The sequence below is a fragment of the Pelobates fuscus genome, chromosome 10, assembly GCF_036172605.1.
Source record: "Pelobates fuscus isolate aPelFus1 chromosome 10, aPelFus1.pri, whole genome shotgun sequence".
Taxonomy (NCBI): domain Eukaryota; kingdom Metazoa; phylum Chordata; class Amphibia; order Anura; family Pelobatidae; genus Pelobates; species Pelobates fuscus.
In genome coordinates, this window is record NC_086326.1 from 41,047,828 (window position 1) to 41,072,634 (window position 24,807).

At 43.9% G+C, this 24,807-nt stretch overlaps 1 protein-coding gene across 1 annotated transcript in view; it reads right to left on the bottom strand.

Moving 5' to 3' along the window:
* LOC134575735 (uncharacterized) overlaps window positions 1–8,659 on the bottom strand; it is a 35,641-nt gene extending 26,982 nt beyond the window's left edge. The window contains exons 1-2 of the mRNA XM_063435120.1: window positions 8,029–8,659; window positions 2,607–2,682 (exon numbers count right to left, since the gene is read on the bottom strand). Coding sequence (XP_063291190.1) covers window positions 2,607–2,682; window positions 8,029–8,121 — 169 coding nt within the window. The 5' untranslated portion in view covers window positions 8,122–8,659. The remainder of the gene's footprint in view (window positions 1–2,606; window positions 2,683–8,028) is intronic.
* Window positions 8,660–24,807: the final 16,148 nt, after the last annotated feature.

Below are 24,807 nucleotides of genomic sequence, written 5' to 3' on the forward strand. Positions count from 1 at the left end.
CTCCTCCAGTCTCTAATGCTATCTATGTGTTCTCTCCTCCATCTCCAGTTCTGTCTCTGTGTCCTCCTCTCTTCCAATCTCCAGTCTTGTCTCTGCGTTCTCCTCTCTTCCAATCTCCAGTGCTGTCTCTGCGTTCTCCTCTCTTCCAATCTCCAGTGCTGTCTCTTCGTTCTCCTCTCTTTCAGGCCCCAGTGCTGTCTCTTCGTTCTCCTCTCTTTTCAGGCCCCAGTGCTGTCTCTGCGTTCTCTCCTCCAATCTCCAGTGCTGTCTCTATGTTTTCTCCTTCATTCTCCAGTGCGATCTCTGCTTTTTTCCTCTCTTCCAATTCTCAGTGCTGTCTCTGCGTTCTCTCCTCCAATCCCAGTGCTGTCTCTGCGTTCTCTCCTCCAATCCCCAGTGCTGTCTCTGTGTTCTCTCCTCCAATCCCCAGTGCTGTCTCTGCATTCTCTCCTCCATCTCCAGTGCTGTCTCTATTTTCTCTCTTTCATATCCAGTGCTGTCTCTATGTTCTCTCTTTCATATCCAGTGCGGTCTCTGCGTTCTCCTCTCCTCCAACTCCCAATGCTGTCTTTGTGTTCTCTCTTCCAGTCTTTGGAGTTATTTCTGCTTTCTCTTCCCCTCCATTCTTCACTGCTTTTTCTGCTTAGTTTTCTTCTCCAATCTCTAGCTAGGTCTCAACTTGCTCCAAACCTTCAACCACAGCACAGGTTCCTTCCTCAGATTTGTGACCGTAACTGTAAATGATTCTCTAAGGCGTGATTTTCTCTAATCACTGCACAGATTTTCTTATTTTCTTCTCTCCTCCAATCATTGTAAAGCTGGTGCTTAGAATTAACGAGGGCAGCCACACACGAATGGTGTATGGTCGCCATATGTGCAGATGGTGATTACCCCAAAACTCCCATACCCACCACTGTTACCAGTCAAACGCAGACACTCTGAGGTATGGGTCAATACGTCCACAGGTTTATTGAATCCATCATATATGTATAATAACCTTTTACAAAATATGAACAGAAAACTTGTAAAGTCATTGCCCCACCCCTCCACCCCTTACATCACAAGACATATCTCATATGTCATAAATAGAGGCAATGACCCATATAGTAAACATTTACATAACGGTGTAACAACACATAAATAAAGTGCAACCTAATGATTAACTGCCTCCTGGACAGGGTATACCTGGATACCCCTACACCTCCAAGGTTTCGAGCCACCGACAGGCTCGAAACCCACCAACATTACACCTACATTGTAACCAACCAATTTTAACCAATCAACCAACTTTGTTAACTCTTCTTCATTTTTTGACCATAGACCATGTTTCTCCCTTTCCTTCCCCTCACCAACCTTGCTGTGACCAAGTAAGGCTGAAATCCTGGAACCAAAACAAGGGAGGGAGTGATCAACCCAGACTGGTGAGTAGATTGGTTGTAGCAAAATGAAGATGGGCGCCCTATATATACTAGGCCTGCCCCCATCCTAACCAACCAATCAATGCCATCCCCACCTAAGCCCACCTTGTAGCCCTGTCAAGGCCCCCATTCCACTTAAGCTATGCTTGCTCCATGGGGATACATATTGCCTTTATTCAGGCAATGATCTGTATTGTGTTAACCTTGCATTGCAGTGTACCTGAGGTTTCCACACATATTTGGCAGAATGTGTAGGCTAGGTTACAGTTAGTTATACTCGGTGTGTTCTTTTTTTTTTTTTTTTTAACTGTAATGTTATTTTAAAATAATTAAGTTCTCCCTTTCAGAAGATTATATTGGAGCTATACAGCAATGATAATATTACCATATACCGTGTTGTGCCCCAAAAGCACAGTTTATGAAATATGATTAGCACAGCTAGATAGATTAAAATGAGGACTATACTTGATCTACTCTTTTTATTATTTTTATTATTGATATATTTGTTTATTTGGCAATTAAAGGAATATTTTTGTATACTTCAACCATTCGGCTGAGAGTGAGTTCATCAAGCACACTGCACTTGGATCCTACGTTCTCCAGTGTCTGATCCTCCCAGAGCCTGATAGTTTGGAGTGGTACTTTAACAACTCCACAATTGTGAGTTTAATACATATACCCTGCAAAAGACTGTTTTACAATATTGCACTAGGTTCTTGATTTTATGTATTCTAGATTAAGCTGTTCCTGTGTACTAGTACAAGTGCAAGTATAAATTTGCTGAATACATTATATTGTATATATTTTGCCTGACCACTTGGTGTTTTATGCATGATTCCGCTGCTCACTGATCTTGTTTTTATTTCTGCATATACTTGTGTGTGTATATATTGGTATACCTCACATATTATCTGTTCAAGTATATTTCTCTGGTTTCTATTTTCTAAACAACTTTGCACACCTGCACCTTTTGGATTTTTATTGAGGATTGTGATTGGCTGAGTCAATTCTTTTTCTGTGCAAATTTTACTGTGGAAGCAGCACAGCTTGGGGATTTGCTGCCAATGCAAGGTTGTCAGTATTTTTTTTTTAAATTAATATACATTTTTGTTTTTGTATTTTTTTTTTAATGCATTAACTATAAAGATCTACGGTGTGTATTGTGTTAAGTATATAATATCATGTTACCTGGGGCACATCTGTCACAACACTTCTTAGCTTTTGGATTGTAATACTGATTGTCCCCATTGCAGTTTCGATTTGCCTGTGACAACAGAATATAAAAAAAACAGATATAATTATGTTAAACGGTGAGATTGTTCTATATCATATTTCCTTATCTCCCATCTAAGTAATAATACAGCATCTTCCAGTAAGAGTTTTGAATCCACCAAATACAGTAAAATATCGCCAAATCATAATACAGAAACAGAGTAGTATTGCGTTTTCTAGTTACAGCATAGAATCAAACAATAGAGAATCTTATGTAGCCGTACCTTAAAGGGGAACTATATTCCTAGCACTATAAAAGCTTTAGTGCCCCCATTCCGCAGTGTTGAAACGGTTAAAAACACTCTTGTCACTCACCTGATTCCAGCGCAAATATTCCTCGGCGATGGGTCAGGTACCACCTTCGCTCATCCTTTGCCAATGTAAGCTGGCTGGGGTTCCTAACACGTATGCACGGAGATCGCCGCAATCACGTTAGATCTACCCCATAGGAAGCAGAGTTAACCCTGCAAGTTAATTATTGCAGTTTCTCAATAACTGTAATAATTGCAATCCCAGGGTTAAGGGGACAGGGGCACTGCACCCAGACCACTTCAATGAGCTGAAGTGGTCTGGGTGCCTATAGTGTCCCTTTAACCTCTCATAATTTACTTTGCAAAACATTGTTCTTTTCTGTTACTGTGAGCAGAATGTTTCAAAGAGATGGAATGTGCTAAGTGCTGTGGTCATTACAAACATAGCAGAGCCGTTACAATGTTAAAGGGACTCTCCAGACACCACAAACACTAAAACTTATTGAAATGGTTAAAGCGCCTGGATCTTTCCCCTGAAATTTGACCTTTTAAATCCTGTCCATTTTCTTGAATTTCATTACATTTCCTGTGTCCGACTCAACACCCCTCTCTTTCTTAATCTCTCTCTTAGCTTACCTACACCACTGCAGTTGGATGGAGTGAGCACACTGAGAGGGTGGTTCACTGAACTAGTGTTTGTGGAACTGATTAAAATTTAAAGTGAACTTTAAATTTTAGGCCAGAACAGTTGAGCTGGGGAAATTACTAACATTTCAGAGTGAATGATACATCCAACTACTTGCGCAATAAAGAAGCTAGATTTCTCAATATGGCATCACCAGGAAGGGGTCGGGACTTAGGGTGCAGGAGATGAAGATGAATATCAAAATGGCGAGAGTTTAGCTGGTATATTTCCTGGGATAGCTTCTAAGCACCATAACCACAGAAATAAGGCATTGCACGCTGCGTGATGTGACACAGGTTTAGGGAGTTCTATCAGTAAACAGTATGAATACAAAAAATAATCAAAAATTTAAATTAAAAGAAAAAAGGATTAAAGGATTAAAGAATTTATCAGAATTTTTTCCACTTCGTTCTACTCTCTGACATCAGAGCTCGTAAAATCCCCTGCCATACGCTAGATTTTTCACCTACAAAAATTGTGTTGCTCTAAAGTCTCCAAAATAAATTCCCCCTGTGAAGTTATTGCTTGCTCCGGGCTGCTGAAAACACATTAAAGAGGCCCTAAGACAATTACTACGCATGCACAAACGTTCTACTACTGACTAAACTAACCCTTACAGTGCTGTTGCATCATGCAGCACAGCATAGCAATGCAGTACTTAAACAAACAACAATAAATAAATCAAGAAAGAACATGATGGGAGGGAAGGTTGTGCAGTGGCCCCTCATTGGTTGCTAAGTTATTCCAGGGACCCCTGATGAATTTTTTGGGTCTTGGGAGTTATGGCAATATTGATATGCTGCTCTCACTAGTTGCTAGGCATAATTCTGTAATAGACAAGTACAAACTCAGGATTCACTTTACAAATGTTGACTTTGAAATGTGATATCATCTTGCATTATAGTGCTGGGTGCACTGCTGTGCTCTGGACTGTACCTCTTATCATTCTTAGCCAGACTGTGTCTGGTAGAGAATCATGTGTGTTGCAGGCCACGACATCTTGTGATTCTTTTTATTTATTGCGCTTAGCATTTATTCAATATAAACAACTTTGGGCGTTGCTATTAATAGCAGATGGTAGTTGTAACGGTCACCAATTGCAACCAGGTTTACATCCTTTTGGCTACTTTTATATAGCCTATCCATATTAACGGCAAAAGTTACAGACACCAACTACTTGCATATCAGTGACAGAAACACACAGCTGAACTTGCGCACCTTCCATTGTGTGGCAAGTAGCGAAAGTCAGGTGGTAGTGGACCAGTAAAATGTAGTGACAGAAATGGAACAATACTTTTTTTTGTTTCAATAGGTTGTATAGGGATTTAGGTGTCAATAGAATCTATACACCAGGCCCGAGACCGGCCTGTTACATTTTGGTTAGCGGAATCCATTAATGAGTAGTGTGAGATTAGAAACCAGTTGCAAACCAGTCACTAAGCAGAGTGTAGTGGCACCCATTGATATAATGGGAGCTTTTAGCCTCTACCTAGCCACTGGCTTTTAGCACCAGCAGCCAGTAATTCCACATCACTACGGTCAAAATGTTGCATTCTGAGGCAGAAGAAGCAGGCACGGTAATATGTTGCACCTTGTCACAAAAAGCAGCAATAAGATTGTAAGTAAGCCCTTTGTAGTTACAATGCTGCAGAATATCATGGCTCTTTGTAAACTTAATCATCAAAGCAATAACAATAAAACAGTGACGCCATGCTGTGATTTACTAATGGGAAGTAGGTCAAAAATGAGAAAATGGCCTCCTCAGTGGAGTACGGATTGGACAAACACTGCAAAATAATACAGCTGCCATTTAAACTGTCCGTGTACATAGAAAAGCACACTAACAAACAAAATAAATATTTGAAATGGTTCAGTTGCTATGCCTGACAGATTGTATACACGTTGATATTTATGATGAATGCTTTGTTACATTGTACATTTACGAACAAATAAAGGATAATTAGAGATATTATATGTGTGTCTTATTAGCACACTAAACTTCAAACTGGATTTATGGGCACTAACGCTAGAATGGAGTGTAGTGCGCTGATTTTTATATGTTAGATTTTTGATAACAGAGCGATTCTTATGAAGTGTGCGTGTTCCAGTGAGAGCGGGACCCCTGTGAGATTTTCGCCTGCTCTTTTCCTATATTATATATTATATTAATTTACCACGTCTTGTACTTGCTATGGGACAGTAGGTATGGAGTGACTTATGACACTGCACTGACAATGAATCTAGAGTGTCAATGCCATGAAGAGAGGGACAATTGGGTATTATTATGAGCACTATTTATATGGCATCAACATATTCTGCTGTGCTTTAAACCATAGAATGGGGATGATTGACAACAAGTAGTTGATATACAAAATATTATCAGAGAGAAGAGGTAAAGAAGACCCTGCCCAAAGGAGCTCACAATCGATGTAACACCCGTGATGGTACTGTGATGAACGTTCCTAGAGCATTTGGAATATTTAATTTATAAAGAACAAAATAGTGGGGGTTGGAAGCTTTAAACTAAGAAACAAAAACCCTACCTCACTAAGGTTACCTCGAAAAGTAAAAATCAATATAAGATAATAAACTTTATTAAGCCAAAAAGAGCTCTTGAAAAAGGCTGAGTTACCACCGAAACGCGCGGGGGGCTTCCAATGCGTTAATTTTTTAACTTCACTTGTTTCTGGCTGCTGTACCTTCTATTAGTTAGCTATAAATAAGGGGGGACATTTTTCTTAGTAGTTTTATAGTAAGGGAGGGCTCCTCTAGCTTGCACGCAGAATTAGGAGTTTACTTCGGCACACTTTGACTACCCTCGGTTGATTTCAGCTACCTACTGCAGTGGATGACTCCCGGTTAGGGGTACTCCGTGCTAGTAGCTTGCCTGTGGTAATTCCATACCCTGCCTAATTTTGGGGCCTAGTTAAATTCATTATGTCCTATAGAATGTAAGTTCGATTGAGCAGGGTGCTCTTCAACCTATTGTTCCCGTAAGTTTTTTGTAATTGTCCTATTTATAGTTAAATCCCCCTCTCATAATATTGTAAAGCGCTACAGAATCTGTTGGCACTATATAAATGGCAATAATAATAATAATAATGTTTCTCTCCTTTTTTGCTACTTTATCGTTGGGAGGACTCCCTATTTAGGGTACTCCCCCACAGTAGCAGAGGAGGGATTGAGGCCAACACATCGTGTTTGTGTAATATTGGCCCTTCCTTTTGGTATATCTTCTCTAATGATTCTTAATTTAATTACCCGTTAATACTGCTATCTGTCTACTCGGAGTACTCTCTGTGTAAGTGTACCCCACGTTATTAGCAGGGGTTTGACTAAGCGAGCACTGGTGCCATATGTTCTGAACCCTTACTAACTATACATACTTATCCTCCTTAACCATTTTTATTACGGTTCTGATCTGAGGTTAGTGGGGGGTTATATTTAATATTAATCCTTATGTGCACCCGTCATTTGAGACTGATTCCCTTCTATATTATTCGTGTGTCCCCCGCAACTGGACCATTGTCCCGGTGTCATAGGTCTCTGCAAATCACACGATCTATACATGCTATCTTATCCTGTGCAGTCGAACTGACTGAGTGATTACTCCTATACACCACGATCTCAGGCTTTCTCTGTCCTGCACTTTAGACTACCATTTATTTAACCCCCTTAATGCTCATTTCTTTATGTTTCACACATTACATTTGAGCTATCTGGCATAATAACAAGCAACATGTTACTCTTACTATTTATGCAGAACTGCTACTTTTGTAGCCGGGGGAGCTCTTTAACCCCTTAAGGACCAAACTTCTGGAATAAAAGGGAATCATGACATGTCACACATGTCGTATGTCCTTAAGGGGTTAAAGCTACCAACCCCCACTATTTTTCTTTCTTTATTGTTTAATGTATAGGGTTATGCCCTTTCCTACCCCTGTAACCCTCATCTAACCCCTTGGTTGGGTATTCCTATCCTGGGGTTATTCTTTCATATCTTTGTGATAAATTATATATTTGGATTAGAAGCATTAATAGGTTAAGATACCATGGCAGGTCCCCATTAAGCCACTATAGCTGATTTGGAAAAATTCTCTAGGTCTGCTTTGTTTTCTGTTCGGTTATTTTAGCCGTAAATGTTAAAATCACTTTGATTTCCTGACAGTACACTTTATTGAATAGCCCTGAGCTGTGATTATACATACACATTCGCAATACACACACATTTGGTCACAGGCATTCTCTCTTCCAAATGCTTGCTTTCTTTTTTAAATCTGTCACACCCCATTCCCATATTATACGCTCTTCTTCTCTCCTTTTTTTTGAATTTCTTTGATCTGTCATTCCCTCTTTTCTTTCTGTCTGTTCCATGCCTTCTTTGCTCCCACAGACACCTTACCTGATTCGTTTCTCCCAAATCACTCAACAGAAATAGGAAGAAGAGGTGGAAGAGGGTCCGAGACCTCATAAGTCCATAAGTGCAGAGTTTCATATTGCGTAAGAGTTTCTCTTCTCAAAAGAATGTCAAGTGTAGTGTAATCTTTTATACACTATTGTCATTGTCACAACATAAATAGGACCTTCTTGCTTTTCCTGGACTGTCACTTATAGCTTCCCAAGTCCCTCTAGCTTGGAACTGTCAACCACAGCCCAAAAATACTACAGTCAGATTCATTCTACAGCCAAACTGCCTAGCAAACTCCCAGCCAGCTGTCAGACCGTTGCCACATAAAGTCACAAACTTCCAGTATCTTTGTTAATCCTTAATCTTTGACGGTTTCCGTTCCCTGACAGTCCCAAAGTCTCCCTTCTCTCAACGAACTTCTGTAAGTTCCTGGCAGATGGCGATACCGTCTCCCGGTCAGGATTTCACAGTTTAGCTGTCACATTCAGACTTCCCTGGCTCTTTAACAAGTGTGTTGAGCAAAGATCTTATGATTGCGCTGTGAATATGCTCACTGGCTCAGATATTAAACCTTCCTGTTTATCCAGTAGAGCACTTAAACTGCTGGGGAAGGAAGCAGCGCTGGTCGAGGAGGGAAGGGGGGGAGGCGATACTACAGTGTAATTTCAAGGAACAGGGAGAGGCCTCAGAGGGGAAGTGCTCCACTAGAAAAAAAAAAAAGGTTTAATGGCAAATCTAAAACTCAAATAACCATAATACAGTGATACAATGTTGACTGAGCTTTAGAATATAACATAGATCGGTTACACGGTTTATTTTTATTTCATTTATAAGACGTTTTACCAGGAAGAATACATTAATAAGTCACTCGTTACTTATAACAAATAAAAGTGTGCTGCTACAGAATAAACATTTATTGAGAAAAAGAACAATTAGTGAGAACAGAGAAAACGAGTGAACTAAGGTTTAAAAAAACAAACAAATATGTCCTAACTAATTATGTCATGACTTGGCAAACAGTAATGTAAGGAGCGGTGACAAGGTAATAGTAAAGTAAAGGTAAAGTAAACAATACTAAATACAGTAAATAAAGGCGGAGAGTGTTCAGATTATAATAATTTATGGGCGTCATTTTATTAGTTGCAATATTCTGTAATGTAATGGAGCTGATAACATTTTGGTTGTAGTACTATTTTCTTGAATTTTAAAAATGATTCATCGCATGCATTAACTAATTACAATCACGAAACAAATCAGTATTTAAAGCATCATCACCCACTTTAGTGTAGATTACTGTTATACTGTGCTGAAGTGGTTATTGTGCTACGAGTGACCTGGTGCCCCTCAATAGTCAAACCATTTACTAATGGATTGAATTCTTGTATAGGGTCCGCCCAGGGGTGGATTGAGAACCCTCAGGGCCCCGGGCAAAATAAATCAAGGGCCCCCTTACAGGCCCCACCCATACTCCACAGCAAACGCCAGCCTTGTCCCGCCTCCATGCACCGCCTCCAGCCACACCCTACACAATCTTTAGACACAAGGAACAAAAGTGCAATAATCCCTTCGAGGCCCCAGTAGAGACTACAATTGAGTGCTAATGGGCCATGGAGGGGGGTCTTTCTAGCAGAGGCTGTCTCAGTGTCCTTTAGAGAGTGTGTTAGAAAGAATCCCCTCCAGGCCCCATTAGAGACTACAATGGAGTCTAATAGGCTTGGAAGGGGGTCTTTCTAAAAGAGGCCATCTCAGTGTCCCTGCTGGAAACAGTCGCCTCCACGCCCCAGTAGAGACTACAATTGAGGGCTAATGGGCCATGGAGGGGGGATCATTCTAGCAGAAGCTATCTCAGTGTCCTTTAGAGAGTGTGTTAGAAAGAATTTCCTCCAGGTCCCATTAGAGACTACAATGGAGTCTAATGGGGCCTGGAGGGGGGTCTCTCCAACACTCTGGTTCCTATTCACAATATAGCAACACAACAAAGCTCGCTGATACCTAGGCCAAGTTGGCTCCTCTTACCTTAATTACTGTTGCTGGCTGGCAGTCTGTGGGCTTGCTGGAAGGCTGTGGGCTTACTGGCTGTGGCTGGCAGGCTGTGGGCTTGCTGGCAGGCTGTGGGCTTGCTGGCTACTGCCAGCATGCTGTGGGCTTGCTGGCTGTGGCAGGCAGGCTGTGGGCTTGCTGGCTGCGGCTGGCAGGCTGTGGGCTTGCTGGCTGGCAGGCTGTGGCTTGCTGGCTGGCAGGCTGTGGCTTGCTGGCTGCGGCTGGCAGGCTGTTGGCTTGCTGGCTTTAAGCCTGTGGCTTGCTGTAGGCCTGTTGGCTGGCTACTGGCCTGTGGGCTAACTGGTGGCCTGTGGGCTGGCTGGCTACTGGCCAGCCTGTGGGCTGGCTGGCCACTGGCCGGCCTGCGGGCTGGCAAGCTGGCCGGCCTGTGGGCTGGCTGGCTGGCCTGTGGGCTGGCTGGCTTGCTGGCTACTGGGGCACTTGTAGATTATTTAAATAAATAATCCATGCACAATAACCACTACTGCTCTGTGTAGTGGTTATGGTGCCAGGAGGGCCGGGCCCCCCACCCAGAGTAAGTAGTCAAACCATTTAAGAACAGTTTGACAACTTACCTGGGGTCTGCTGGGATATGAGGCTGTAGTAGGGTATAGGAGCAGTGGTGCAATGTGTGAGGGGTGCAGTGTGTGTGAAAGGTTCAGTGTGTGTGAGGGGGTGTAGTGTGTGAATGTGTAGGGTGTGTGGGGCAATGTGTGTATGAGGGGGCTGTGTATGTTTGTGGCAATGTTAGTATGGGGTGCTGTGTGTGTATGGGTGGGCAGTGTATGGGTGGGCAGTGTATGTTTGTGTGTGTGAGGCAACGTGTGTAAATGTGTATGGTGTGTGTGGGGGCAGTGTGTGTGTATGGGGGGCAGTGTGTGAATGTGTATGGTGTGTGGGGGCAGTGTGTGAATGTGTATGGTGTGTGTGTGTGTGTGGGGGCAGTGTGTATATGGGGCTAGAGTTCACTCTCACTACTGCGACCACCAGGAATCCCTGGTGGTCACAGTGTTGAGAGTGAACTCTAGCTGTAGCTCCAGGGCTAGAGTTTACTCTTGCAAGAGCCGTAACGTTACCGTGGTAACCGCGGCAACGCTCTGTGCTCGCGCAAGAAGGACCCAGAGGAGCTGCAGGCTGAGCTCCCAGGTCCTCTCTCCCCCCCTTACTCCCCCTCCCCCTCTTCTTACTCCCCCCTTCCCCTCTTCTTACCCCCCTCCCCCTCTTCTTACTCCCTTCTTACTCCCCCCTCTTCTTACTCCCCCCTCCCTCTCTTCTTACCCCCCTTCTTACTCCCCCCTCCCCCTCTTCTTACTCCCCCCTCCCTCTCTTCTTACTCCCCCCCTCTTCTTACTCCCCCTTCCTCTTTTTACTCCCCCTCCCCCTCTTCTTACTCCCCCTCTTCTTAACCCCCTCTTCTTACTCCCCCCTCCCTCTCTTCTTACTCCCCTTCCTCTTTTTACTCCCCCCTCTCCCTCTTCTTACTCCCCCCTCTTCTTACTCCCCCTTCCTCTTTTTACTCCACCCCTCCCCCTCTTCTTACCCCCTTCTTACTCCTCCCTCCCCCTCTTCTTACTCCCCCCTCTTCTTACTCCCCCTTCCTCTTTTTACTCCACCCCTCCCCCTCTTCTTACCCCCCTCTTCTTACTCCCCCCTCCCTCTCTTCTTAACCCCCTCCCCCTCTTCTTACTTCCCCCTCCCTCTCTTCTTACTCCCCCCTCCCCCTCTTCTTACCCCCTTCTTACTCCCCCCTCCCTCTCTTCTTATCCCCCTCCCCCTCTTCTTACTCCCCCCTCCCCTTACCCCCTTCTTACTCCCCCTCCCCCTCTTCTTACCCCCCTCCCCCTCTTCTTACTCCCCCTTCCCCTCCTTACTCCCCCCCTCCCCCTCTTCTTAACCCCCTCCTCCCTCTTTTTACTCCCCCCTCCCTCCTTCTTCTTACCCCCTCCCCTCCTTCTTACCCCCTCCCTTGTAGGAAGGAGTACACTCAGTGTGCACTTCCTGTCAGTCCGGCCAGGTACAGGAAACAGAAACTCTGCGCGGAACAGGAGTTTCTGTTTCCTGTACCTGGCCGGACTGACAGGAAGTGCACACTGAGTGTACTCCTTCCTATCACTCCGGCCGGGCACCGCGGACCGGAGAGCAGCTCGGCCACGCTACAGGGGAGGGGGTAAGAAGAAGCTGCAGCCGCCTGAGGCTCCTAACAGAGCGCTCAGGCGTCTGCAACATTTAAAGGGCCGGCCCCCTCAGAGTGTGCCACCCGGCCCCCTGATGGCGGCCCCCCCCTCCCAGCCGGGCCCTCGGACCATGTCCGAAGTGCCTGACCGGTCAGTCCGCCCCTGGGTCCGCCTGGCGCTGCTCCATGCCTCTTCCCATCCAATGCTAGGAGCCAGAAGCTGCTATTTGGTGCTTCAATTAGCTTTCCTGAGCTAAGCCCAGCAATGGAGGGCCAGCTCATTGGCTGAGATGCTCAGCTGATCGCTCTCCACCAATAATCTAAGGACTGCTCCTCTAGGCATAGCTCAGAACTCTCAGTGACATCGGGAATGACGCGGCACCCAGAGGACCAAGTTAAGAAGTCAAACTGTTACCGAACAGCTTATCTACTTACTTACATTAGGGGGCTACTGATGGACTGTAGTTGTCATGGTGTTTGGGGTATTCCTTTAAAGCAGATTCATTTGTGAGTTAATGGCTTTTCTGAAAAGCAGAGAAAATTATTTATCTGACACACTTTAACTGAGAATTTTGAAGACTGAATTCTGTTTCAAAAGATAATTTAAATGCCAATAAATGAGTAGCAGTCCTCTCATTTATATAAAATATTATATATATGGAAAAAATTGCTTTTCATGTAAGAGGTATGTGTTTCTGTCTCTTATAAAAAAAAACAACAACCCTTTATATTATTAATGTGCTTCCATAATATCTAAATACATGCGATGGTGAGGCTCCTAGCACTTGTTAGATCTGGATATGGCAGCTGATACTTCCCAAACCAGAGTCCGTAACTAGGTATAAGTCAGGAACGGGTACAGTGAAGCAGTGCCTTCTGGGTGTTCTCAAACTTGTATGGTGGTGAGTCAATATGGAAAATATGAGGACAGAAAACAGACTATAGTGTAATATATTCTATAGGTGGTGAGGTAAAATAAGAAAAATGACACTTACAATTTTCTGGAGGTTATGTTCAGCTCCAGATATATGCGCCCGGGGCGGTATAATTCCTGCCTGTGGATATGTCACTCAGCTTGGTTCCTTGAAGATGGTAGGTCAGGGTCAAAGGCCAGTTGAGGTGTCAAGCATTCACAGGTATTTCCCTCCAAATTGCAGTATTACCGATATTCACCAATGACATAAAATGAGAATAAAAATGGAAATTAGTGCTCTCTGTTTTGTTAATGGAAAAGCAAAATAATACTCACATAAAGAGAGCAAAAAATTGCTCAATCCTGTGTAGTGTAGGTGGTTTACTACCCACCAAGGTGGTTAAAAGTGTGGCTCTTCTGGATAAAATCTTGAGGGATAAAATCAGGTCCAGATAAGTTAAAATTTGTTCTATTTAAAACAAAGCTAATAAAACCAATTGCATAAAAACACTAACACGTTTCACCCAAAGGGGCTTTTACCCAAAGAGGTAACACTTTGTTTGAAAAATCTCCCAGGTAAAGTCTCACTCCTGCATGTGTATGGTCAGAAGTTATGAAGCTGAGATAGTAAATACTAAACACGGTATAAAGGTATTTCTAATTACTTCCAAAACGTAACTAATTTTTTTTTCAGGTACATGGGTTTTCACATTGACCTGTAAATGTTTACCCTGTGATTAAGATTTATTTGCTCAGCCACCATTATTGGTAGTTAATTATTAAGAATTACTATTGATTAAGACTTAGTTAATTAATTAAGAATGAAGAATTACTGTTACAGTGTCAGAATACATAATTTCCCTGCATGACTTGCACTTTCAACCTGTAGTTAACATAGATTCCACTGAGTAAAATGCCTGTCATATGCCTCTGATGAAGTAGGGATCTCCTACGATACACGTTAGGCTGATAGCTCCAGGATCTCCTGTGGAATGCATCATTGCGCTCCTGGCTGGAACGCATGCTGGAATCTGGTCCAGAGTTTATCGACTACAGGTTTCGATTGAAGCTGACATTCAATCTGTGAAGCACTGGAGGACCATATGTTCTGCTGCCATGAAGACTATTGGTTAAGGAATTTTATTCCTGATGTGTCGGTCGATATGTGGATTTTCTGTTCACTTTTACATACAATAAAGTATCTGTTTTTACGATAAGCACTATGTTTTGCTGTGCTTTTTTTCAGATCTCATACATTGTGCATACTCAAGTGGAACACTGTTGGAATATCCAATTTAGATTTATTTATGGACATTCATTCTAATAATCGTTTATAGCTCTGGTTTTATAGCTGTCTGCAAGGTGTGTCACTTTTAGTGAGCTTTTAGTAATATGTGTACCTTTGTCATATATTTGTGTTGATACACTTTTTTTTACCTTTTTGTTAGTGTTCATCTGCAGGAAATGATTGTAAGCTAACGGAATCTTAAAGGATAGATTTCCTATGGTCCCAATATGTAGCTAAACAACAAACAGCCAACCCAAACTCCACCCACCAAAAACTCCCTCCCCAACACACTCCCAGGAAGAATCAATGAGACAGGATGGAAAGGAAAGAACATCACTTGTTACAAAATTATCCAAAAATTGTAACCAAGAATAACAATGAATAATAAATAACTCTTAAATTAGGTAATGACAGTGAGGGCCTAACTACAAGCCCCTGAGGATATTGCTCCATCTAGACCTGCAGAGGAGCACCCATTGCTTCTGTTTAAGCGAAGGTATATTGGACAGTACTGAAGATCTTCATCGAGATGCTCTGGAAGAGCACACCAATAGGCAACTTTTTGAAGGCGGGAAGCAACCCAACTGCACAGCTGCCAACACTCTGTACTCAATCTCTGCATTACTCCCAGTAACCATACCCTATTGCTGGAGGAGGCATACAGATAAGCTCCTGCCTAGAAGAGCTGTGGTGCTCCCAGGTGAAACAGACCCACAGCAACCACAGGGGCCGCTAAATTACAAGGACAGGACTCAAAGGGCTCAACTGACAACATAGCCCGGCATGGGCAGCTAAGACAACTCACACTAAGGAGAAGCTAGAAACTTAGTGACATTCCTATTACCTAATCCCCAATACCACAACAATGGGAAGGGAAAGGCTGGAAACATGTAAACGGAAATAGTAGACAGAGAAACTAGCAAGCTACATGGTGTCACGGCTAGTAATGTGGTCCAGCACGCAGAAACTGTGTAAACATATACATAAGAAAGAAAAGGAAAATAACAGGATAGAGCGTAAACCGGACCTTAGAATGGCCGGACTAATACGCTAGAGACAGAGAATGGTCAAAGGGAAAGCCGAGGTCAAGGAAGCCAGAAAATACTCAATACCGATTAAACAAGCCAAGTCAGGGAAACCAGAGATCAGAATAACCAGGGAAACGCCAAGGATCAGGATACCAGGAAATCAGAAACACGAAAATAGCACTCTCAGGAAACCAGGAAACTGAAACCACGACAGGGCAAAGTACTGGGAAAAGCTAGGGGTTTAAATACCCCTCTCTAGGCTATGATTGGTCAGAGGGCGACCTCTGACCCCAAAACGTGCGTGTGCGTTGACGTCGTGACGTCACGCACACGCTGGTATAATTCTCGGGGGCGGAGCTACTCTTAGGCGCGACCACGTGGTCGGCGCCATGTTTGATTCGGGTGTGATGCCCGGAAGAACGGAAGGAGCGGTTCCCGGCTCGCCGACGAGCAGGTAAGCTCGTGTTGTCGGCGCGCCCGTGCCGGCCAGGCACGGCCGTGAGGCTCGGCGGGCCGGTGACCGCAACAGTACCCCCCACTCGAAGACCGCGCACCGGGCGGGAAGGACCCGGCTTAAGAGGAAAGCGGTTGTGAAATGACCGGATAAGACGGGGCGCATGGACCCGGTCAGCAGGAACCCAACAACGTTCCTCGGGACCATAACCCTTCCAGTCAACGAGATATGACAAGACACCTCTGGATAATTTGGAGTCCATGATAGAACGGACTTCATATTCTTCTTGATCACACACTACCAAGGGCGGAGGAGGAGTGGATAACCTGGTGTAGCGATTGCAAGTAAGGGGCTTGAGCAGAGACACATGGAAAGTATTCGCAATTCTCATATGAGCCGGAAGTGCCAAAGAATAGGTCACTGCATGAATACGTTGGGTAACTCGAAAGGGACCTATGTATCGAGGGGCAAATTTCATGGACGGGACCTTAAGCTTGATATGTTTTGTGGAGAGCCACACCCTGTCACCTGGAAGATAGACAGGATTAGCGCCCCGTTTTTTGTCAGCTTGGACCTTTGCTCGTAATGAGGCTTTTTGCAGAGCTGAATGGACGGAATCCCAGGTATCATGAATTGATTCTAAACGGGTGTTCAAAGCAGGAATTTCCGTGTCTGAGAATTCAGAAGGAAAAACAGCGGGGTGATAACCCTGATTTACAAAGAATGGACTATGATTAGAAGATTCATGAGTGGCGTTGTTCCTGGCGAACTCAGCCATGGGTAAGAGCTCATACCAGTTAGACTGATTGGCATTTATAAAGCAACGTAAATAGGCTTCTAAAGACTGATTCGCCCTCTCTGCTGCTCCATTTGTTTGAGGGTGATATGCTGACGAAAAGGAGAGTTCGATGCCCAATTGTTTACAAAAGGAACGCCAATACCTAGAAACAAACTGGGTACCTCTGTCAGATACTATGCTTTTGGGTACACCGTGCAACCGAAAGATCTCTCTCAAGAATATTTGAACTAGATCTTGAGCAGATGGTAATTTTTTAAGTGGGACAAAATGTGCCATCTTTGTGAATCTATCGATAACCATAAGGACTGTATTAAACCCGTTTGAACTGGGTAGATCCACAATGAAATCCATGGCTAAGTGGGTCCATGGAGCACTAGTGGTTGTAACAGTCCAGGAGGCGATCTAGGAGGAACTTTAGAAACGGCACATATTTGACATGCCCCAACATAATCTTTGATATCGTTTCTAAGAGCAGGCCACCAAAACCTCCTGGAGATGGCAGAGAGTTTTATGGACTCCAGGATGGCCCGCTGTGAGGTTGTCATGGAGCATATCTAGTACCTTTTTTCGGAACTGAGGTGACACATACAGTTTGTCCGGAGGTTTTCCCACAGGTGCCTGAGTTTGGTCTGCTATTATGGCACAGAAGAGTGGAGAAGACACTTCGGAAACTGTAGTGGCAATGAGGCATTCAGGAGGTATAATAGGATATATCTCCTGTTCCGGAACTTCCTCTGTCTCAAACTGCCTAGAAAGTGCATCTGCCTTGGTGTTTTTAGTACCAGGCCTATACGTAATTATGAAATTGAATCGGGAGAGGAACAATGACCATCTAGCCTGACGAGAGGACAGTCTCTTAGCGTCCCCAATATAAGCCAAATTCTTATGATCAGTAAAGATCAGAAGTGGCTCTTTGGAACCTTCCAAGAGATGCCTCCATTCTTTAAGGGCAAGTACAATGGCCAAAAGTTCCCTATTCCCTATGTCATAATTCTTCTCTGCAGGTGTGAGTTTGCGAGAGTAAAATCCACAGGGATGTAAAGGCGTATCAGGACTTTCTCTCTGAGACAGAATGGCTCCAACTCCTGTCTCTGACGCATCCACCTCTAGGATAAATGGTTTGGTTGGATCAGGATGGGTCAGGACAGGTGCTGAGGAAAATAAAGATTTTAACCGTTCAAATGCCTCTCTTGCTTCTTTGGGCCAAGATATACAATTTGCTCCTTTTTTTGTTAAATTGGTTATAGGGGAAATCACGGAGGAAAATCCCTTTATGAATTTGCGGTAGTAATTCGCAAAACCTATAAAGCGTTGAGTAGCTTTAACCCCTTAAGGACACATGACATGTGTGACATGTCATGATTCCCTTTTATTCCAGAAGTTTGGTGCTTAAGGGGTTAAGGCCCTTGGGCAATGGCCACTGTAAGACTGCCTCCAGTTTGCGGGGATCCATCTGGAAACCAGACGGAGATATAACGTATCCAAGGAATTGTATCTCCGTTTGGTCAAACTGGCATTTCTCCAGTTTACAGTAAAGACCGTTCTGTAACAGGGTTTTCAGTACAATTCTCACATGTTCGTGATGTGTCTCTAGGTCTGGGGAATAGATGAGAATGTCGTCCAGGTACACTAGAACGAACATGTGAAGGTACTCTCTTAGGACATCGTTAATAAAATCCTGGAATACCGCTGGAGCGTTACATAATCCAAACGGCATAACCAGGTATTCGTAATGTCCCATTCTGGTGTTAAATGTGGTCATCCATTCGTGACCGTCCTTAATCCTGACTAGATTGTATGCACTTCGGAGATCGAGCTTAGTAAAGACTCGAGCTCCCTTCAATCTGTCAAACAGCTCTGATATAAGGGGAATAGGGTAGGCATTTTTTATGGTAATCCTATTCAAACCCCTATAATCGATACAGGGGCGGAGGTCTCCTTCTTTTTTAGAGACAAAGAAGAACCCAGCCCCGGCTGGTGAGGAGGATCTACGGATATGACCCTTTCTGAGAGCATCCTTTATATATTCTTCCAAACAAAGATTTTCCTGGGGGGACAAGGCATAAACTCCTCCCTTGGGAGGCATAGTCCCTGGTAATATATTTATAGTACAGTCATAAGGTCTATGAGGAGGTAACCCTTCTGACTGGACCTTGTTAAATACCTCTTTTAAATCCATATACTGCGGCGGAATTTGTGTGGTCAAGGGAGGTGCAATAGGAACATTAATGGTACCAATAGGTTGTGGGATTTGCTTAAAGCAAACACCTTTGCATCTCTCACCCCAACTCACAATCTCTCCTTCAATCCAATCCAAACGTGGATTGTGTTTCAGGAGCCAAGGGAAACCGAGTATTATCGGACATGTAGGTGAAGATATGATTTGAAAGGTAATTTCTTCAGAGTGGAGAATACCCACTGAGACAGTGATTGGCAGAGTTTCGTGTGTGATGAAAGGCTGGGTAAGAGGCCTTCCATCAATGGCCTCGACCGCTATAGGTTTCTCTTTTTGTCTTAAGGGCAGGAGATGTTTTGCAGAGAACTCTTTGTCTTGGAAATTCTCCGCTGCCCCAGAGTCAATCATAGCCTCACACTGAACAGTAGTCTTCTTAAAAGACAAGGTAATTTTGACAAGGAAACGGTTCTTAGTCAATTTAGGGGACATATACATCACACCTAAGGTCGGTCCCCGTACGTGCCTTAGGTGTGCAAGTTTTCCGGCCGAACCGGGCATGACGATCTTAGATGTCCCTTCTTGCCACAATACATACATAACCCCTCGTTACGTCTGTGTTGTCTCTCTGCCTCAGTGAGTTTAGCGCTACCCAATTGCATGGGTTCAGGTTCTGGAAGAGGCGCTTGGCTACTCACCACTGGGTTAGAGAAACGAGGAGCTATGGACAAATTAGAACGTCTGTTACGTTGTTTGTTTTTCTCTCTCTCTCTGAGCCGGTTATCAATGTCTATCATGTAGGCAATAAACTCATTAAGATTAACCGGAAGGTCTCTAGCTGCGGTTTCATCTTGTATACTCTCAGCTAGACCTTCAGAGAAAGCAGCCACCAGACCACTATTGGTCCAATCAACCTCAGACGCCAATGTCCTGAACTCTATGGCATAATCGGCTACAGAACGACTGCCTTGCTTTATTCTCATAAGGGCTTTGGCAGCGTTCTTCTCCCTGCCTTTAGGTTCAAACGTAGCCTTAAAAGCTGTGAGAAAGGCACTGTAATCACGGGCTACTGCGTCACCACTTTCCCATAAGGGGTTAGCCCAGGTTAAGGCTTTTCCAGTTAATTGGTTCATCAGCCTATTTTTGATCTATCTGTTGGGAATGAACCTGGAGAAGCCTCAAAGTTGTATTCAATTTGGTTTAAAAAACCTCTGAATTCTTTAGAATCACCTCCATAACGAGGGGGAGGTGACAGGGTTATGGACGGTGGTTTGTGTGGTACGGGAACCACTACAGGTGGCGGAACCACAGGTGGTACAGGAGGGACCTCTAAATAGGCAGTCCTCTGGAGCAAGGTCTGAAATGCCTGGGCAAATTGGTCTAACCTGTGGTCCATATCCTCCACCCTATTTTCACAGGCGATCATATGTTTGCATAGTTCTGCAGGATCTATGGCCCTGTCGTAATGTCACGGCTAGTAATGTTGTCCAGCACGCAGAAACTATGTAAACATATACATAAGAAAGAAAAGGAAAATAACAGGATAGAGCGTAAACCGGACCTTAGAATGGCCGGACTAATACGCTAGAGACAGAGAATGGTCAAAGGGAAAGCCGAGGTCAAGGAAGCCAGAAAATACTCAATACCGATTAAACAAGCCAAGTCAGGGAAACCAGAGATCAGAATAACCAGGGAAACGCCAAGGATCAGGATACCAGGAAATCAGAAACACGAAAATAGCACTCTCAGGAAACCAGGAAACTGAAACCATGACAGGGCAAAGTACTGGGAAAAGCTAGGGGTTTAAATACCCCTCTCTAGGTTATAATTGGTCAGAGGGCGACCTCTGACCCCAAAACGTGCGTGTGCGTTGACGTCGTGACGTCACGCACACGTTGGTATAATTCTCGCGGGCGGAGCTACTCTTAGGCGCGACCACATGGTCGGCGCCATGTTTGATTCGGGCGTGATGCCCGGAAGAACGGAAGGAGCGGTTCCCGGCTCGCCGACGAGCAGGTAAGCTCGTGTTGTCGGCGCGGCTGTGCCGGTCGGGCACGGCCGTGAGGCTCGGCGGGCCGGTGACCGCAACACATGGCCCTCGTAAGGAAGGAGGAGACCCCTGCCACTGGCCAACAAATTAACAATTTAGCAACACTTCCCTTAAAGAAGACAACCCCTTAGTACATTAAGCACTCGGCTTGAGTCACAATATCCAGGTTTCATATTCCTTTAGTATCAGTTTGTCTGAATATATATTCCACTGTCTGTAAACAATACTTGCATTTATTTTCAAAATTGTAAAGCACTCTGGATGCATGTGCTATATAAGAAATGTAAAAAAAAACAATCATCTTTGGAACCTTGGTCTAGCATGTGGAGGTAATTTGTCATCTGTAAACAATAAACATTAGTATGGATAAGGTAACACGATTTATTTTGAATAGCTACATGTTGGGTTGCTGCATAGCCTGCAGGTTGACAAAGCGTGGAGCTATAGTCTAACTCCATGTCTTTTGTCAACTTTGTCATTGGCCGTCAACTTAATACTCACTTACCTACAGCAAAGTGTCCCTTAGAACATCATTGCATCATCACTTTATACAGCTCCAAGCAAACCGTCAGAGGTTCTCCACAGGAAGGGCAGAGGCAGAGATTTTTAGTACCCACCATCTTGGAAACACTAAAATGGTGGCGCCATAAATTTAGACTGGCACAACCTCAAACAAGGTAAACAGCACTAGCTCTTGGATCACTGTTTGTTTTTGGATATATTGAGGCAGACTTAGATAATATGCTGTGGCAAAGGGGGGGGGGGGGGGAGAGAGGAACTAAGTGACAATATCATACTGTTAATACATTATTGACTGTTAAAACATTGACAAAAATGTATACCTGTTATATTTATTATTATTTCTTAAAAAACAATAAAAAATCATTTGAGAAAAAAAAAACTATATACAAATCATCTGTACAGAACAGTGTTACCTCAAACAGTAGTAGGACTGGAGTTAAAATACCAAACCACCCAATGTTTCGGCCTTGTGGGCCTTTGTCAATGGTGAATGGTTCTTCACCTAAACGCTGTATATATATAGGATGTGTGGATGTATATAAGCGGTAAGCTGGCCTTAAACTAATAACAAGTGCAACAATCCTCTATAGAAACCATCTGTTTCATCCAGGGCCGGTGCAAGGATTTCTGCCGCCCTAGGCAAAGATACAATCTCACAGAGGTTTATTCACTAAACTCTGAATTGCAGTGAGTTGAAAAATAAATTGCATATTTTAAGCAAAAACAGGAGAAGTTTGACTGTAACCAAATAGGAGAATTCTTCTAGATCAGCTATTTTGGCCTAAATATAACCATATGGTTTCCATTTAAGTCTGCCCAATACACACACACTGCTTAATGCCTACATCCATAAACACACACTGCCTAATACATGCATCCATACACACATACTGCCTAATGCCGTCATCCATAAACACACACACACACCCTAATACATCCATCCATACACACATACTGCCTAATACCTACATCCATAAACACACACACACACACACCCTAATACATCCATCCATACACACATACTGCCTAATACCTACATCCATAAACACACACACACACACACACCCTAATACATACATCCATACCCACACACTACTTAATACATACATCCATAAACACACACACACACACACCCTAATACATCCATCCATACACACATACTGCCTAATACCTACATCCATAAACACACACACACACACACACCCTAATACATACATCCATACCCACACACTGCTTAATACATACATCCATACACACATACTGCTTAATGCGTACATCCATAAACACATACTGCTTAATGCATACATACTGCCAATACCTACATCCGTACATACATATTGCCTAATACCTACATCCATGTACACACACTGCCTAATACCTACATCCACACACACACACTGCCTATTGCATGCATCCATAAACACACACTGCCTAATACCTACATCCACACACACACTACCTAGTACATACATCCATACACACATACTGCCTAATATATGCATCCATAAACACACACTGTCTAATACCTAAATCCATACACACATACTGCCCAGTACATACATCCATATTCACACAATGCCTAATACCTGCATCCATACACACATACTGCCTTATACATGCATTCATATACACATACAGCTATAGATACGCATCCATACACACATACTGCCTTATACATGCATTCATATACACATACAGCTATAGATATGCATTCATACACACATACATCCATAAACACACATACTGTCTAATACCTACATCTAAAAACAGACACTGCCTAATATATGCATCCATACACACATCCTGCCTAATATATACATCCATACACCGATATGCCTAAGACATGCATCAATACACACACACATACTGTCATGGTACCTGCCACTCACACCTCCTTCATCTCCAGCAATTTCGGCACTTTGGACGCCGGACGCGATAGCCCCGCCCTCTTTTATGAAAGCGGTGCAACTCCGCCGACGTCATGACGTCAATGACGTCACGACCCGCGGGAAATGTCAAACCAGGACGTTCTGGGGGTGTGGATATCAATTAAAGAGACAGGGTATAAAAGGTACTCACTTACTGTGAGTCATTGCCCTGTCATGGTTTCAGCTTGCCTGTCCCTTCAGTTCGTTTATATTCTCTTAGTGTTCTACGGTTTTGACTTGGCTTGTTTCTTGACTTTGCTTCCCTCTCCTATCCTTATACTTGGCCCAGCTTACGCTTACCTGTCTTCTCGTTCCCTCGACCTAGGCTTGTCCCTGACCATTCCTTGTTTGCTTGACGTTAGTCCGGTCCGGTATACGTCTTTATAGTTTTAGTACACTGCGTGTTGGATCCCTGTCTTGATCCTGACACATACTGTCTAATAAATACATTGTACATTGAATACATAAATTATCAATGTATTCAATGCATTTGGTGAATTTAATTTATAATAAGACTAGCAAAGATGAGCACACACACTGACAGACACTCACTGACAGGCACACTCACAGACAGACAGATACACACACACACACACACACTCACTGTCAGACACATACTCAGTCACTGACAGACACACATATACTCACTGACACACACACAGACATACACTCACTCACTGACAGACATATGCTAACTCACAGACATTCACTCACTGACAGACATACGCTAACTCACTGACAGACATACACTCACTGACTGACAGACAGACACACACACACACTCACTGACACACATACTCACTCACTGACAGTCAAACACACACTCACTGATGCACAGACTCACACAATTATTTTTTTTTAGGCAAATTCAGCCTCCTTACCTCACTGGGGTCCAGTGTGTGGCAGCTTCTCACTATCAGCGTGCTGTTTAGTATGCCTGGGCTGGAATGATGTCATATTCCAGCTCCCGGCATCACAGAGGGCGTGCGAGGGAGGAGTGAGAAGCTGCAAGAACAGCCTCCCTCACCGCCCACAATACAGTAACCTGCCTCCTGTCCCCCTGTCCTCCAGCATTTCTCGGTTGAGCAGGCACCTGCCATCAAAGTAAGCAGGTAACTGCTCTGCCATATTGAAGAAGGACAGCATTGGGGGCTCCCTGTGACAGGACTCCTCTGGGCGCCCCTATTTTCGGGCGCCTTTGAGGATTGGCTCGGCGCTGGGGGTGCCTCAAGAGCCACTTGCCCAGCTCTGCGTCCCAAGACAGGGGCAGCCCACTAGGTAACATTCTGGTGGGCACCCCCAGCAGGCCGGCGCCCTAGGCGAATGCCTAGTTCGCCTAACGGTGGTGCCGGCCCTGATTTCATAGTAATGTTAGCCCATAAAATGGCTGATAGTAGCAAAATAG